General features: G+C 48.2%; 1 protein-coding gene and 1 pseudogene across 1 annotated transcript; one reads left to right on the top strand and one right to left on the bottom strand.

Moving 5' to 3' along the window:
- Window positions 1-74: 74 nt before the first annotated feature.
- Window positions 75-5271, top strand: TUBG1 (tubulin gamma 1). Its single transcript, XM_027049037.2, has 11 exons — window positions 75-296; window positions 593-705; window positions 925-1092; window positions 2313-2381; window positions 2658-2737; window positions 3184-3310; window positions 3545-3631; window positions 3738-3887; window positions 4275-4427; window positions 4519-4680; window positions 4870-5271. The coding sequence occupies exons 1-11, from the start codon at window positions 248-250 to the stop codon at window positions 5065-5067; spliced, it is 1356 nt and encodes a 451-aa protein (XP_026904838.1). The 5' UTR covers window positions 75-247; the 3' UTR covers window positions 5068-5271.
- A 2957-nt stretch (window positions 5272-8228) lies between these two features.
- LOC106972570 (40S ribosomal protein S12-like) lies at window positions 8229-13436 on the bottom strand (annotated as a pseudogene).
- Window positions 13437-15641: the final 2205 nt, after the last annotated feature.

Raw genomic sequence — 15641 nt, forward strand, 5'->3', positions numbered from 1 at the left:
CGCTGCGTCAAAGTACGTCCCCCGCGCCGCGCCGCGGCGCAGAGCCCGACCAGGAGCTGCACACGCGCAGTCTGCTTCACTGAAGCCACATGAATGAGGCCCTGCCATCGCCAGAACTCAGTTCTCATTGGAGCAGAGAAAGTTCGAGGGCGGAGCGGGTTGTTTGGCGCCTGCGTAGTGCAGCTAGCGGCTGGCGAGCCGCGGCTTGGCTGGCGGGAGCGGCTGCAACACCGGTGCTGGAGCGACGATGCCGAGGGAAATCATCACCCTACAGTTGGGCCAGTGCGGCAATCAGAGTGAGCGAACCTCCGGCCCCTCCACTAGTCAGGTTCCTTAGATTCTATGGGATCTCACTGCGGGATCCTGGACTCCATCCGCCCTTCCCGCAATCGTAGTTTTCCAAAGGCGGGACATGCCTGACCCAGTGTCCAGTTGCCCAACCCTGAGGGGCCCTCCCCTCCCAGTCGCTGGCGTACAGCCCTTTCCTCTGACATGGGAGACTCGCGAGCGCTCAGTCCCCCAGTTTCTGGTTGGAATCTGCCCAGACCCAGACGTCCTCTTTCTCGCCCGTCCGCCCCTCCCCCCCTACCAGTTGGGTTCGAGTTCTGGAAACAACTGTGCGCTGAGCATGGTATCAGCCCCGAGGGCATCGTGGAGGAGTTCGCCACCGAGGGCACTGACCGCAAGGACGTCTTTTTCTACCAGGTGCTCCCAGCGACTTTGCCAGCCCCCCCCCCCCCACGCGCCCCCACAGTGGCCCCGGGGGGCCTGAGGGAAGGGCAGTGGCTTGGTACCAGGAAACCCTCTGGGCAAAGGAGTCAGGGCGGCTGGCTTGAGGAGGGAGGACAGGCAGGAGCCAGAGTTGGGAGGATGGAGGACTGGGCCTTAGCTGACTGGACCACCCTGCTGGTCTCCCCTTGACAGGCAGACGATGAGCACTACATCCCCAGGGCCGTGCTGCTGGACCTGGAGCCCCGGGTGATCCACTCCATCCTCAACTCCCCCTATGCCAAGCTCTACAACCCAGAGAACATCTACCTGTCAGAGCATGGAGGAGGGGCTGGCAACAACTGGGCCAGTGGATTCTCGCAGGTCATTTGCTATTCCCTGGCAGAACCCACAACTCCCTTCCTGTGTGAGGGCAGGCGGTATGACTTGCCAGAGAGAGAAGAAACCAGATCAAGGATGTAGGAGTAGTAGAGCGAGAGAGAGATGGCTGAGGGGAGTTCTTTTTTCTAAGTCAATATGCTTAAGACTGCACTTGGCTAGTGCTGTGTGCCAGGTCATACTAAGTGCTTTACATGTAACTTACTTAACCCTCCCAACAACCCTAAAGATAGGTATTATAGGTTCACAGTCTCTTACCTCCTTTTTCAGATTCTAAAAAACTCTGAAGGGGCGCCTGGGTGGCGCAGTCGGTTAAGCGTCCGACTTCAGCCAGGTCACGATCTCGCCGTCCGGGAGTTCGAGCCCCGCGTCAGGCTCTGGGCTGATGGCTCAGAGCCTGGAGCCTGTTTCCGACTCTGTGTCTCCCTCTCTCTCTGCCCCTCCCCTGTTCATGCTCTGTCTCTCTCTGTCCCAAAAATAAATAAACGTTGAAAAAAAAAATTAAAAAAAAAAAACAACTCTGAAACCAAAACATGATTTATAACTTGTTTAGTAGCAAAACCAAATCTCAGGGCACCTGGCTGGCTCAGTCAGTAGAACATGTGACTCTTGATCTTGGGGTTGTGAGTTCAAGCCCTACTTTGGGTGTAGAGATTACTTAAAAATAAAATCTTTAAAAAAAAAAAAAATCTCAGTGAAGACAGGCTATTTTATAGTTTTTATCTAATTTGTCATTACTTATACATTTCATTGCAGAAATATTAATACATTTGATTAGCACACACCAGATACCCACTGGCATTTTACTTAACATACATCATACATACCATATTACCTTTCTAGAATTGGAAATATTTGAATTCTGAAACATAGCTGGCCCCAAGAATTTTGAATAAGGGACTGAGGAGTTGTATCACCTTCATAATTCAGATGAGGAAACTGAGTAACCTGCCTAAAGTAACCTGCCCAGAGTCACTTGGTTAAATAAAACTAGACCTAATACATGAATCCAAGCAGTGTGGATGTTGAGTATCTGCTCATACCCACTGTACTATATTGCCTCTCAGTGCAAATAACAAGCAGGGCCACTGTGCTCCAAAAAAGGACTTTTATGTTCTATAAGGAGAATTCAAGGTGGCTATTCTGAGGTCAGAGTCCTTGTCCCATGGTCCTGTCCCACTCTGATACTCCCCATGTCTGTACAGGGAGAGAAGATCCACGAGGACATTTTTGATATCATAGATCGGGAGGCAGATGGCAGTGACAGTCTAGAGGTGAGTGTCTTAGGAATGCTGGTGGGAGCTGTCAGAGGGAAGGCTTCACAACACCTTTTAGAAGCCACCTGTTAAGTACAAGACCTACCCATGTACCCTTTGCACTGGACAGAAGTCACTGGGCTTTGCTGGACACAAGGCAGAGTCTCCTGAGCTGTATGTGTGGGGTAAGGGAAGTGGAGGAGAGGGCTTGGGAAAATAGGAGTCCAAGAAATTGTAGGATGGGTCCAGTCTGAAATCCAGTACCTAGACACTGACTGCACCTTCCCCCTGTAGGGCTTCGTGCTGTGTCACTCCATTGCTGGGGGGACAGGCTCTGGCCTGGGCTCCTACCTCTTAGAACGACTGAATGACAGGTAAGTCTGTGTTTTAAGGGGCAGGAAGGACTTGGTTTCCCAAGTAACTGGGAGGCCCTCCAGATACACCTTCCTATTTGCTAGAGCAATGAAAAGGCCCTTCTGTTAACTCCTGTAGTGAGAAAGAGAAGATAAAATAACCAAGAACCTGATCACACTCTGAGTGGTTGGATCCAGAGCCTAGAATCTAAGCCCTAGATGAAGAGATGAAGAAGGTTCAGGGGGTATGGCTGGTTTAGTTAGAACCCTAGGTCCTAAGATTGTCTCTGCCGTTCCTTCCCCCTTTGGGGTTGCAGACTTCCAAAAGTCAAGTCTTCTTTCTCTGCTGATCCTGTGTCCCACCCCAATTTCGCCATTTAGATTTCACTGCTTTCTGACTATTGTGAGCCCCATGTTTACTAAGCCTCCAGTCTCTTGCCCTGACCCTCTCCTCTCAACCCCACCAGGTACCCCAAGAAGCTGGTGCAGACATACTCAGTGTTTCCCAACCAGGACGAGATGAGCGATGTGGTGGTCCAGCCCTACAACTCCCTGCTCACGCTCAAGAGGCTCACCCAGAACGCAGACTGTGTGGTGCGTCCTGGATTCTGCCATTCTCCAGTGCCAACCCCCTTGTCTATTTCATGATTTTCCTACATTTAAAAAGTCTATTTTGAGCCCTTCTGTGCCTCAGTCTTGTGCCACTGCCTTTTGGATGGGTCTTTCTGGCCGTGAAGCACCAAGGAAATTAAGCTTCAGAGCCCAGGTTCAGGCAGAGCTCCTGTCCTTTCTGTCCCCATAAATCTGTCACCCTCTTCTGTCCCCCAGGTGGTACTGGACAACACAGCCCTGAACCGGATCGCCACAGACCGCCTGCACATCCAGAACCCATCCTTCTCCCAGATCAACCAGCTGGTGAGCCCCTGCTCCCGGACTGGAAACCCTCCTTACTGGAGTGCCATCTGGGGAAGGGAGGCCCCGCCCCAGGCCAAGGCCCATGACCCGGCACCCCCGTCCCCAGGTGTCCACCATCATGTCAGCCAGCACCACCACCCTGCGCTACCCTGGCTACATGAACAACGACCTCATCGGCCTCATCGCCTCGCTCATCCCCACTCCTCGACTCCACTTCCTCATGACCGGCTACACCCCGCTCACCACGGACCAGTCGGTAGGAGCAGCCCCAGCAGGCCCTGCCCTAGCCTTTCTGTCCCCCTGCTGCGCCCTCCAGGAGCCGCTCTTTGTAGCCCCAGAGGCTCTGTGCTCAGGGACAGGCACAGACCGTCCAGCTCCTTGCTGACTTGTTCTCCTCTTCCCTACACCCCTGGCTCCCTGTAGGGCCCGGGCTATGTGGGGTCTGCTGATGCTCCCGCACAGGGGCATGACCTTGCTGAGCTGAGGAGGGCTAAGATTCCTGGTCCTGCAGCCAAGGCTCAGTGTACACCCGAATCTCAAGATGCCTCCCAGAGAGACCATCCTAGCCTGAGTCTGATGGGGGTCAGCCATTGGACCGTGCCCTGAGTGCTGGCCTGGTCCCCGTGGCCCGCTCTCCCCTCAGGTGGCCAGCGTAAGGAAGACCACAGTCCTGGATGTCATGAGGCGGCTGCTGCAGCCCAAGAACGTGATGGTGTCCACGGGCCGGGATCGCCAGACCAACCATTGCTACATCGCCATCCTCAACATCATCCAGGGGGAGGTGGACCCCACCCAGGTAGGTGAGGCCCCTTCGTGCCACCCCCGGAACCCACAGGGGTAGAGGAGAGGCTACCACCACCACTGTTGTGTCCACCCCTCCCCGCTAGGTCCACAAGAGTCTGCAGAGGATCCGGGAGCGGAAGTTGGCCAACTTCATCCCCTGGGGCCCTGCCAGCATCCAGGTGGCCCTGTCAAGGAAGTCTCCCTACCTGCCTTCGGCCCACCGGGTCAGTGGGCTCATGATGGCCAACCACACCAGCATCTCCTCGGTGAGGCTTAACGGTTTGCACCTGTCTTCCCATACGCACTTTCCTGGTTGGGCCTCACCTCTCCACATCCTTGCTGCCCCTGCTTCCAGGTCTCTTAATGTGCAGATTGCCCAGCACTGGTTCCCTGTCTCTCTGGGCCATATTGTTACTTTATGTTCTTTGTGACCCCTGCTTTCTGCACACACCAAGCTCTTCGAGCGGACCTGTCGCCAGTATGACAAGCTGAGGAAGCGGGAGGCCTTCCTGGAGCAGTTCCGCAAGGAGGACATCTTCAAGGAGAACTTTGATGAGCTGGACACGTCCAGGGAGGTTGTGCAGCAGCTCATCGACGAGTATCATGCGGCCACGCGGCCAGACTACATCTCCTGGGGCGCCCAGGAGCAGTGAGTCCCCCAGGACCAGGACCTTGTCTGCCTTACTGGTTGGCCCAGGCCCCGCCTGACTGACCACCCCCTCAGAGCACAGATCAGGGACCTCACACATCTCTTCCTCATAAATACACATGCACGTACTCTGTATTGGCCTGGGGACACGTTTCTGTCTCCTCTGATGAGACTATTTATGTTTAATAAAGCACTGGACATAAATGAAGTTACTGGTTTTCTGAAGGCCTGTAGATGTGGGGAAGGGGGTAGTGCCTGTTCTTTCCCCTATTTCCAGCCTCTTCAACTCTGAGCAAATGCCTCCCCTAGCTTTTCCTTCTCCGTCCTCATTTTGGAGAACATAGGTGGTGTCTACCCATGTGAGACATGCCTTCCCAGGGTAAGAAGGCCAACAGATATTACCTTACTCTTACTGACATTCCGGGTCCCAGGTCCCTCCCACCCTTCCCTGTATAGGTGACCAATCTGCCAGTTTCATGTTCCCACATCAGAGTGTCCTGCTAATCATCATAGCAAGCAGGCCTGCAGTCGTCACCCCCACCGCCAGGCCTGGGCAAGCAGTAGAGTTGATCCAAGTGCCTTTAATCTTGTAAGCAGGGTATGCCAGAGAGCCAGTCCAAGAAAGCCACTGGGCAGGCAGCTGGAGTCTAGGACAATCAACTCCTGAGACCAAACCCAAAGCCTAGATTATAAGCAGGGCCCGAAGTGGGCCCATAACTAAGGCTCCATAATTCCGTTTACAGGTGGTCTACAGAGCCCTCCCACTTCTTGTGGAAAACTGCAGGGAAGTAGTAAATATATAGTGACCTAAATGTTCAGAATCAAAAGGGCAAAGCAGGTTGTCCCTAGATCATGGTGGATTGTCAGGGCCCCTCTTAGGCCTTTATGCACCCTAAGGGTGAGGTTTGGGGAATAATAGCAAACATGCACGTGAACACTCTGCTAGGTACTCCACATTATTTTGTTCAATCCTCATGACAACTCTATGAAGTGACAGATGTTGTTAGTATTGTTTTATAAACAAGGAAACTAAGACTAACCATGGTTAATGTACCAAGTCACCCACCTGGTAAATGACAGAGTTGGAGTCCAATCCTGGTTTGACTGGCATCAGTATCCCTGCCCATTGCACATCCTGCCTTTTATGATATCTTTTGGGTTAGTGTAGAATCCCATCTCTGAGGTCTTTTGGAGCCATTGGATGAGTGCATGGTTGTCAGAGAATGTGAGGACTTTGAACACCTGCGCAGACAGGGCAGGTGCAGTCTCTCTGGGTTGCTGGGACTGTCAGCCTCAAGTTGCTTCAGGTATACCTGTTAAGTGTCCCCATCACCCATGTCAGGGTAGCTGGGGACCTGTGCCTGCCTTCTCATTACTGTCACCACCAGCATGCTTGGCCAAAGCCAGAGGGCCAGCCCAGTGGATCAGAAGGATTCGGGCTGGCAGAGCTCAGCATACAGGTGAAGGACCAGCCCAAGAAGGTGACTGTGAGTCCCTACAGAGGCTGAAGATTACCCAGAATCAGTATTCTTAATTTGGGCAAATTAAGATCTTTTTCTTCTTGTTCATTGTTGGCCTGAGGACACACTTTTCCTTCCATGAACCTATTTATCTTTAATAAAGCTTTGACGTATGAACAGTGAGCAACATTTAGGCCTAACCCTTATGAACAAAAGTGACGGATGGGCAGGGAATGGGCAGTCAGAGGCTAGGCTCTGGGCTGCCTGATGGGTGGCAGGGAGACCATAAGCCTGTCACCACCACAAAGCATGAGCTTGTCACTTGCAGTTGCCAGACCTCTCCTGAGTCAGCCTGGTCAGTGTCAACCAGCTGCCTGTCGTCCGAGCAGAGAGAGGGTGACTTCAGGGAAAACCGGCGTGCACCTGGTGCCTTCTCGGCTCCACCTCTGGCCCCTGCACCACTGGGCACCCTGCCTTGCTCCTTTCTCCCTTTACAACCCCTGCCCCAGATGAGAAATCTTTCATCACTTGGGGTATCTGTATGAGTGACTCATGCTGAGTAGGGGTCATGCGTGCTGGCAAAGGTAAAAGGCTGCTATATGTGAATCGTTGGCTAGACCCCTCCAGGCCACAAGCCCAGGGCCTGCCTTCCTTTGCCAGACCCAGTTAAAGGGCGTGAGCCCCAGGGGGAGGAAGCACCAGCTAGCCCAGAGTAGAGTTTTCTATCACCAACCCAGAGGGGGTAAATACCCTGTGCAGGGGGTCCTCCCTGGAAAGAAGAGCTGGATCTGCAAAGTTGCCTCCTTCTGATGGCTGAGTGCCAGGCACTAGGAGCACAGACACACCTCAATGCCAGCTTCAAAGCCAGGCCCCTCCCCCAAGGCTATTTCCAGATCACCCATCATCCCACACCAACGCAGCCCCTCCCGGTTCTTGGCCAGTGGCAAACCTCAAAGTATGTCAACTAGAGGGCAGCGAAGAGGCCAGGTGGAAAGGGAGGAAAGCCTCTGGGAATCAGGGCAGCAGGTGGTGCTGGTGGTGAAAAATCCCTGTGGTCTGAGAGACTGCAAACCACAGAAGTAACTGTCCTGATGAGACACAAGCTGCAGTAAAGCTGGAGAGAGAATGAAGGCTCATGCACAGAACAGGAACCTCTTTTTGACTAAACAAAATTAGAGAAAATCAGCCATTTCAAGGTAATATTCCCAGAATTCCCATGTGATGTGACTCAGGGACAGATATATCTAATATCAGGAAGCACTTTATAATAAAAGTAGAGTGGGGTAAACGAATCTGGGACTTAGGACTGTCACTTTGGAAAAGCGTACCGGGATGAGGTGAAGAGGTTATGAGCACAAGAGTGGGTTGGGAGCTCACAGTAAGCACAGATGCCCCACAGGGTGGGTGAGTCAGTCCAGTAAGTCTCATCTGTGGTCGCCACTGGTCACACGCATGCTCCATCTCCCTAGAAAGGGGCTGTCTGCGGTGGAGACTCAACTAAAATCCAACACCAGTACACCTTCCAGTAACGCTCACCTCCACCACTTGCTCACTTTCCATTCCCTCTTGGGTACCTTAAGCAGGTAAGGGGCTGCCCTAGGAAAGTAACAGGAACATTTTACATTGATGTTCTGATTTACTAATCCATCATTTGTAAGTTTTAGTGAAATTCCCTAGGATCTGATCACTGCAACATGAATTGGTAAAATTGAGTTTCTTGCAAAGCTATAGGCTCTGTCACTCAGGGTCTAACACCCCCATGAGACCCAGCTGGAAATACTCTCCTCAGATCTCCAGCATTGCTATAGTAGTGACCGTGGCCATCGACTCTAGAAGCAGGCGATTCATCTCTCTATCTCTCAAATCCATTATGCATTTTTTTTTTTTTTTGAGGAACAAGAACCAAGTTTTTTATTTGTTCATTTCTTGCATTTGAAGTATTCCCTGATAGCATCCTTGGCCTGAGACTCTTTGCCATAGTCCTTAACCACCGCACAGCTGCAACCAACCGCTTTAGGGGTTTTTCTCTCTCTGTCAACTTTACAGAAGCCTACCCATTCCCCTAGTTTCTTGTTGTCACCAACCTTAATTAGGTTGATTTAGTGTTCAGCACAGAGCGCCTCCACCAGCCTCCTACATATAGGCTCATCACAGTTGGATGCAACAAAGACGGGCTTGGTGCTTGTCTAAGGCTTTGGCAGCTTCGTGAATTCCATGTGCTAGGCCATCAATTGCACGTGCTAGGCCGTCGTGGATGAGGGCGGTCTTTGACACCTCTTGTAAACCAGTATGAATGGCCGTTACACCTCCAGCAGCAATTCTTCCTCTGCCACAGGGGTGGGGGACCCGGGGGGTTACAGGTGGAGACGAACCTTGACTGCACCCGAGCCTCCGCCTACGCGAGACTCAGTGGTGCAGGGAAAGAGGTGTTACGAATTAATAGGGTGACCAACTCATCCTGGTTTTAGCACTGAAAGTTCTGAGTCTCACGACCCCCCTCAAATTCGGTTTTAACTAAAACTCCCACGTTCCCTCAGTCCTGAGAAAACTGGGATGGTGGGTCACCCTAAGTTAAAGAACTCCACAGAGAATGATCGGAAAATCTTGAAGCAGTGTATATGAATGATCAGGGCTGAGTTAAGGTCCAGTAGACACTTGCTAATTAATTAAGCAAGCAATTATTAAAAATAGAGACCAAGTTGCTCATAAACCTTCATAGTGAATGCCTAAGGGGATTTCCAATTTTATTGGGGGTAGGGAATATAGTCTATAATATAATTAATTTATATGAAATATATATCATATGTTAATAATATAATTTATGCATGTGATCATATATTGTATTATTCTGATTTTTTTTTAATTAAGTATGCTCCACGCCCAACATGGGGCTTGAACTCACCACCCTGAGATTATGAGTCTCATGTAGTCTCATGCTCTACCGACTGAGCCGGCCAGGTGCCCCTGTTATTCTGTTTTTTAAATTAAATGTCTGGGGGAACCTGAGTGACTAAGTTGGTTAAGCATTTCCTTTTTTTTTTTTTTAACATTTTATTTATTTGAGAGAGAGAGAGTGTGTGAGTAGAGGGAGGCAGAGAGAGAGAGAGAGAGAGAGAGAGAGAGAGAGAGAGAGAACCTCAAGCAGGCTCCACACCCAGCACAGAGTCCATTGCTGGGCTTGATCCAACGACCCTGGGATCATGACCTGAGCCAAAATCAATAGTCGCCTGCTCAATCAACTGAGCCACCTAGGCGCCCCAAGTGTCTTACTCTTGATTTTGGCTCAGGTCATGATCTCATGGTTCATGGGATAGAGCCCAGCATCAGACTCTGTGATGACAGCGTGGAGCCTGCTTGGGACTCTCTCTCCCTCTCTTTCTGCCCCTCCCTTGCTCTCTCTCTCAAAATAAATAAATAAATAATAAATAAATTAATTAAATGTCTCAAAATAGAAGTTGTCCAATTTTAAGTGCTACATGTAAAATATAATACAAAATAATATTGAAATCATTATTGAGCGTTTAATATACACCAAGAATTGTTCTAGGCACATTATATATATGAGCTCATTTAATTTTGACAACAACTCTATAGATAGGTACTATCTTATCCCGATTTTTACAAACAAGGAAACTGAAGCTCAGGGTCATGCAGCTGGGAAGCGGTCCTTCCCTCCCTGGAAAGAGAAAACTTGGGAAGAGATGCATTAACTGCCAGATATATGGTAGGCTGTCAGCCGCAGGAGGGAAGGGGCTCTTTTGTGACATTCTGGAAGCAGGACAGGGGGCCAGTGGAGGGAACTACAAAGGGGAAGGTTGCAGCTCCACAGAAGGAAAAACATCCACAGGATTGCTGCTGTCCTCAGTAGAATGAGCAGTCACATGGACCATGAATCCCCCTCCACTGAATTCAGTCAAGCAAATTCTACATGATGACTCTCACCTGGAATGGACGGATCCTAGGAGATGGATGAAGTGACCTTTTTTTTCTTTAATTTTTTTTAATCTTTATTTTTGAGAGACAGAGCACGAGCCGGGGAGGAACACAGAGAGAGGGAGACACAGAATCTGAAGCAGGTTCCAGGCTCTGAGCTGTCAGCACAGAGCCCGACGCGGGGCTTGAACTCACAAACCGCGAGATCATGACCTGAGCTGAAGTCGGACTCTTAACCCACTGAGCCACCCAGATGCCCCTGAGGTGACCTTTAATATGCCTTCTGGTCTTAAGGATTTAGGCATTTCTTGGAAACCAATATCCTTTATAATAAAGCATATTCATTCTTAAAACAAATTTATCAAGGTCTGCTGTGTGCCTGAACCTTTTCCAGGAACTGGGGGTTACCTAGGTGTAGAAGTTAAGATTGTGAATCTCAGAAAATTCACAGCCTAAGACATCTATGCAGCAAAGTGGCAGCTGAAGTGGTAAGCACACATCAGTGGGATCACAACAGTGTACTGTGCTCAGTAAATATTTATTGAGTGTTTGCAAGAATGAAAGGCTATGGGAGGCCAGGGTGGGAGTCACACAGAGGAGCGATCATTTGACAGGGTCTTGAGTTCTGAGGGAAGCTTTCCAAGCGGAGACATAAGAGAAGGTAGGGGCACTAACATGTGCTGAGACCCAGGCTAGCAGGGAAGCATGAGATGGACTTGACCTCTCTTCTGCAGCTCAACCATCCCCTTCCTGTCAACTGGGGAAGGGAAGCTCACACCAGGCAAATGAGGCCACCAGGACCCACCTGGGGCTCACGGAAGGCCAAAGACAGAGAAAAGGGGTTATGACCCAACCCAGGTATGAAGAAGGCTTCCCAGAGACAACCTAGCAAGGCCTTGTATGCAGGGAAGCAGTTAATGTGTTGACATTCAGAAGGAAAAGCATGATAGGCAAAGGGAAAAGAACCTGAGAGGGCAGGGAGGCCTAGAAACAGGACAGTGGGTTCTGGAAACTGCAAAGGCCCAGAAGGTGCATTTGGGGGAGCAACAGAGGACAAGGTCAGGTTGATACTCCAAGACCAGACAGGTCACGCAGGGCCTTTTATGCTATGTAGAGTTTGGACTTTATTCTCTGAACAAAGGGGAACCCTGAAGGCCAACTGGGAAGCTACAGCCACCAGCCCGCCCCTTCTGGACTTTTCACCCAAAATGACACTGCACTCTGCCCCCACCCCCTGCTTTCTATTCCCTCCTGTTCTCTAACTCTTTCTGCAAACCAGTATTTGGCAGAATCTGATATCAGAACTCTAGCTCATGTTCTGCTCCCTCCTGAAGGTGGGTTCTTGGACGCTGTTGCCCACACCAATGGCCTACTCTTTATCATTCTGTTCTCAGGCACCATAGCCTGCCCTGCCCTGTCCTGAGCTGCCCTAGACCGGCTCTGCTCAGCAGACTGCCTCTCTGTCTTCCCTGCCCCAAAGCCCTCACAGATCAGTCCGGACCGTGCATACTTGGGGCCTCCTCGCCAAGCTCAACTGCACCATTCCTCTTTCCGTCTCCAGCCCACCACATGCATAATTTCACGGTATTTTGTTAGCGTTATAATTGTATCTTTCTCATGTAATTTCCCTTTCTGAGCCTCTCAAATACAACCCCCTGTGTTCTATAGAATATTCAGCATTCTGGCAATAATTATGTTCCAACAAATAATAGATTTAAAAATATGTACCCTCTTCTTAACAGTTAACTCTGAAATATATTGAGAGGTTTTTTTGTTTTTTTGTTTTTTTGGTTCATTTTTGAAAGCAATCAAGACCTGTGGATATGAGGGGCGCCTGGGTGGCTCAGTAGGTTGGGTGTCTGACTTCGGTTCAGGTCATGACCTCAGGTCATGAGTTTGAGCCCTGTGTCCGGCTCTGTGTTGACAGCTTGGAGCCTGGAGCCTGCTTCGGATTCTGTGTCTTCCTCTCTCTCTCTGCCCCTCCCCCACTTGTGTTCTGTCTCTCAAAAATGAATAAACGTTAAAAACATTTTTTAAAAAGACACGTGGATATGAAACTTGGACCTTCTCTTTCTAAATGAAAAAAATATATGTTATATATATAATAAAATACATGTAAAAGGGAAATGGAGGGCATGACTCTAGCTACATGCTGATTTTCTTTTTTTAAATAAGGATAGATTGGCAGGAAAGTGCAAAGAAATGTACAGCAGGTCTCCCCCATGTTAACTTGCATGACTGTAGTACAATATCAAAGTCAGGAAATTGACACTGGTACAATCCACAGACAACATGCAGGCTTCACCAGCCATATAGAGTTCACTCATTTGTATTTTATTACGTCTACCTTCCGTGACCACCGCTGTAATCAAGATACTTATTTGTACCAACGGTTCAAGACCCTCAACAGTCTCATGTCACACTTTAATATCCACACTCCCCTCCCCTCCCACAGCTTGATTTAAATATGAAAAAGTAGTAAATGGAGCACAGAAAAAATGCTACAAGAAAATACACTGAAATGATTACCAGTAGATATTTGGATTGTGAGATAAAGCTTGATATATTTTTTATTTTATTTAAAATTTTTTCAGCTGTTTCTGTTTTTCTTCAGGGAGAATGTATTATTATTAATTTTTTAAAGATTTTTTTTTGTTTAATCTTTATATCCAACGTGGGACTCGAACTCACAACCCTGAGATCAGGAGTCACACAGTCCACCAACTGAACCCACCAGGTGCCCTAAGAATGCATTACTTTTGTGAGAAACTTTCTTGAGAAGAATTTATAACATATATCCTAATGTTTACTTATAATAGTGTGATCCAACAAGTTTCAAATTGGAAAAAGATCTGGTGGATTTTAACTTGTCATATTAACATAAAGTTTACTTTACCAGCAGATTGAAATACTCCCTTCTATTCCAGTGTACAATTTTCTCCATCTCCCATAGAGCAATTTAAGTAAAACACCCACCCATTGTTCGTAATTCTATCTTAGCCTGCCTTTAAAGCGAAACTTGAACAATGTACAACGACATTGTTTCCGTTATGTATTACTGCCTAAAATTCACTGTGAAACACAGAGGCATAGAACACTGATTTACTGTTTCTCTACGTTCTGTGAGTTGATTGGGCAATTCTTTTACTGGTCTCCTCTGGCTCACTTGGTCTGTTACAGACGGCTGGAACAGCTGGAAAGTCCAAGTTGGCCTCATTCATATGTCTGGCAATTCGTGGTGGGTAGAGAGGCTCAGCTCTCCTCCTCACAACCTCCCAACCTCCAGTGGACAAGACCCACTTCCTTGTATAGCAGTCCAGAATGGTGTTCCAAGAGGGCCAGGCCCAGTGCATAAGCACTGCCCTGCTACACTTGTATCATACATATTGGCCAAGACAAGTCTTAAGATCCAGCCCAGAATCAGTTCTGGAGGGAGCTGTACCAGGGCATGAACACTGGGAGGCAGAATTCATTAGGGCCATTGGTGCAACAATCTACCAGTTATAAAGGCTGGCCCCTTTATAAGAATTTAAGCATGGATGAAAAAAAAAAAAAAAGATTGCTTTGGGTTCAAAGGTAAGGTTAAGTAAGCATCATAAGGCAATTTCAAATCTGCATATAACTCTGATTCATTCAAGATAATAGAAAAGGCCAATTTCCCTGTAGCTAACTTAAGAACTAGTGCCTCATGAGCGAATTGCATAGTCTTGTTACACAATCAATTAATTTGCTGTTACATCCAGTTACACATCATGGCCTAAACTTCATAAACCTATTTCTATACGTAGAAAACAAAAGAGATAAGAACTTTTGTTTTCCTAACATCCTCCAAACATAATCTTGTTCTTTATTTTGAAAATGATTTATTGTTTAAAAATAAGTATTTGTGAGAAGTCTAATTCCCAAAAGTTACACATTAAACCAGCTTTTGCCTCAGGACTAATTTCTGCCAATATAGGAAATATGAAAATGGGTACATTTAAAAAATTTTTTAATGAATACATGTCTTTTTTTAATATCTTTTTTAAAAATTAAAAAAAATTATTTTTTAGAGAGAGAGAGACAGACAGAGCACAAGTGGAGGAGGGGCAGAGAGAGAGGGAGACAAAGAATCCAAAGTAGGCTCCAGGCTCTGAGCTGTCGGCACAGAGCCTGATGTGGGGCTTGAACCCACGAACCGCGAGATCATGACCTGAACCAAAGCCGGACGCTTAACTGACTGAGCCACCCAGGTGTCCCTGAATACATTTCTTTGTTTCCTCAAAGCACTTAAGCAAATAAAACTTAAGATCCCACTGGGAATTTGGGGGATCAAATGTTTCAACTGATCTTGAGACTACAGTAGTTCCTCCGACATCTGCCATGATGCTTGTTTCATCACCTTGAAGATGCTCTCTCCGCGCCACACCTCTCATTGGCTCTCTTCACTCCAGTCACTTCGGGCTTCCTCCAGGTCCTTCAACCACTCACACTCTGGTTTTCCAGCTTTCTCCACGTGTTTCCTCCTCTGGGATCTCTCCTCTTCACCCCACTTCCTTCATCTGGCTGGCTCCTTACTTAATCTCTAGGTCACTCAAGTGTCACTTCCAGTGAAGATTTCTGGCTTCTCCATAGATGTTCCACCAGCACCCTGTACTTTCTTTGCCATAAATGTCACCACACTTTATTATTTTATGTTTTTGCTTTTGTTTTTTTCTCCTTGAGGGCAAGGACTGACCTATTCATGGCTGTATCTCTAGTGTCTGACACATGCTGGGAATTCAAAAACATCCCCCAAAGGAATGTAAATATCAAGCAGAAAGAAAACTACAAAGAGGGCGCTCTGGGTAGCCACATTCACATACTCAAGATTATGTACTTTACCTATAGGTGAGCCTGTCAAGTCTTGACTTATAGTCTACTTACTCTTATTTTATTTTTTTAATTTTACTTATTTACTTTTAAGAGAGAGAGAAGCAGAGAGAGAGCGGGAGAATCTCAAGCAGGCTCCATGCTGTCAGCCCAGAGCCTGATGTGGGGCTCGATCTCACAAACCCAAGATCATGACCTGAGCTGAAATCAATAGTTGGATGCTTAACTGACAGAGTCACGCAGGCATCCCTACTTACTCTTATTTGAAACAAAAGTCTAACCTGTTTAGATGTATGAATTCCTAGACCAACACAAATTTGCAAGGAGAAAGGAG

This window comes from Acinonyx jubatus, chromosome E1 (genome assembly GCF_027475565.1).
Source record: "Acinonyx jubatus isolate Ajub_Pintada_27869175 chromosome E1, VMU_Ajub_asm_v1.0, whole genome shotgun sequence".
NCBI classification, from domain to species: domain Eukaryota; kingdom Metazoa; phylum Chordata; class Mammalia; order Carnivora; family Felidae; genus Acinonyx; species Acinonyx jubatus.

Bases quoted from the DNA above. Each gene is read 5' to 3' on its own strand.
- TUBG1 (XM_027049037.2), top strand. From the start codon at position 248: ATGCCGAGGGAAATCATCACCCTACAGTTGGGCCAGTGCGGCAATCAG. The intron at 1,093-2,312 runs GTCATTTGCTAT...ATGTCTGTACAG, and splicing joins GGGCCAGTGGATTCTCGCAG to GGAGAGAAGATCCACGAGGA. The intron at 3,632-3,737 runs GTGAGCCCCTGC...CCCCGTCCCCAG, and splicing joins TCTCCCAGATCAACCAGCTG to GTGTCCACCATCATGTCAGC.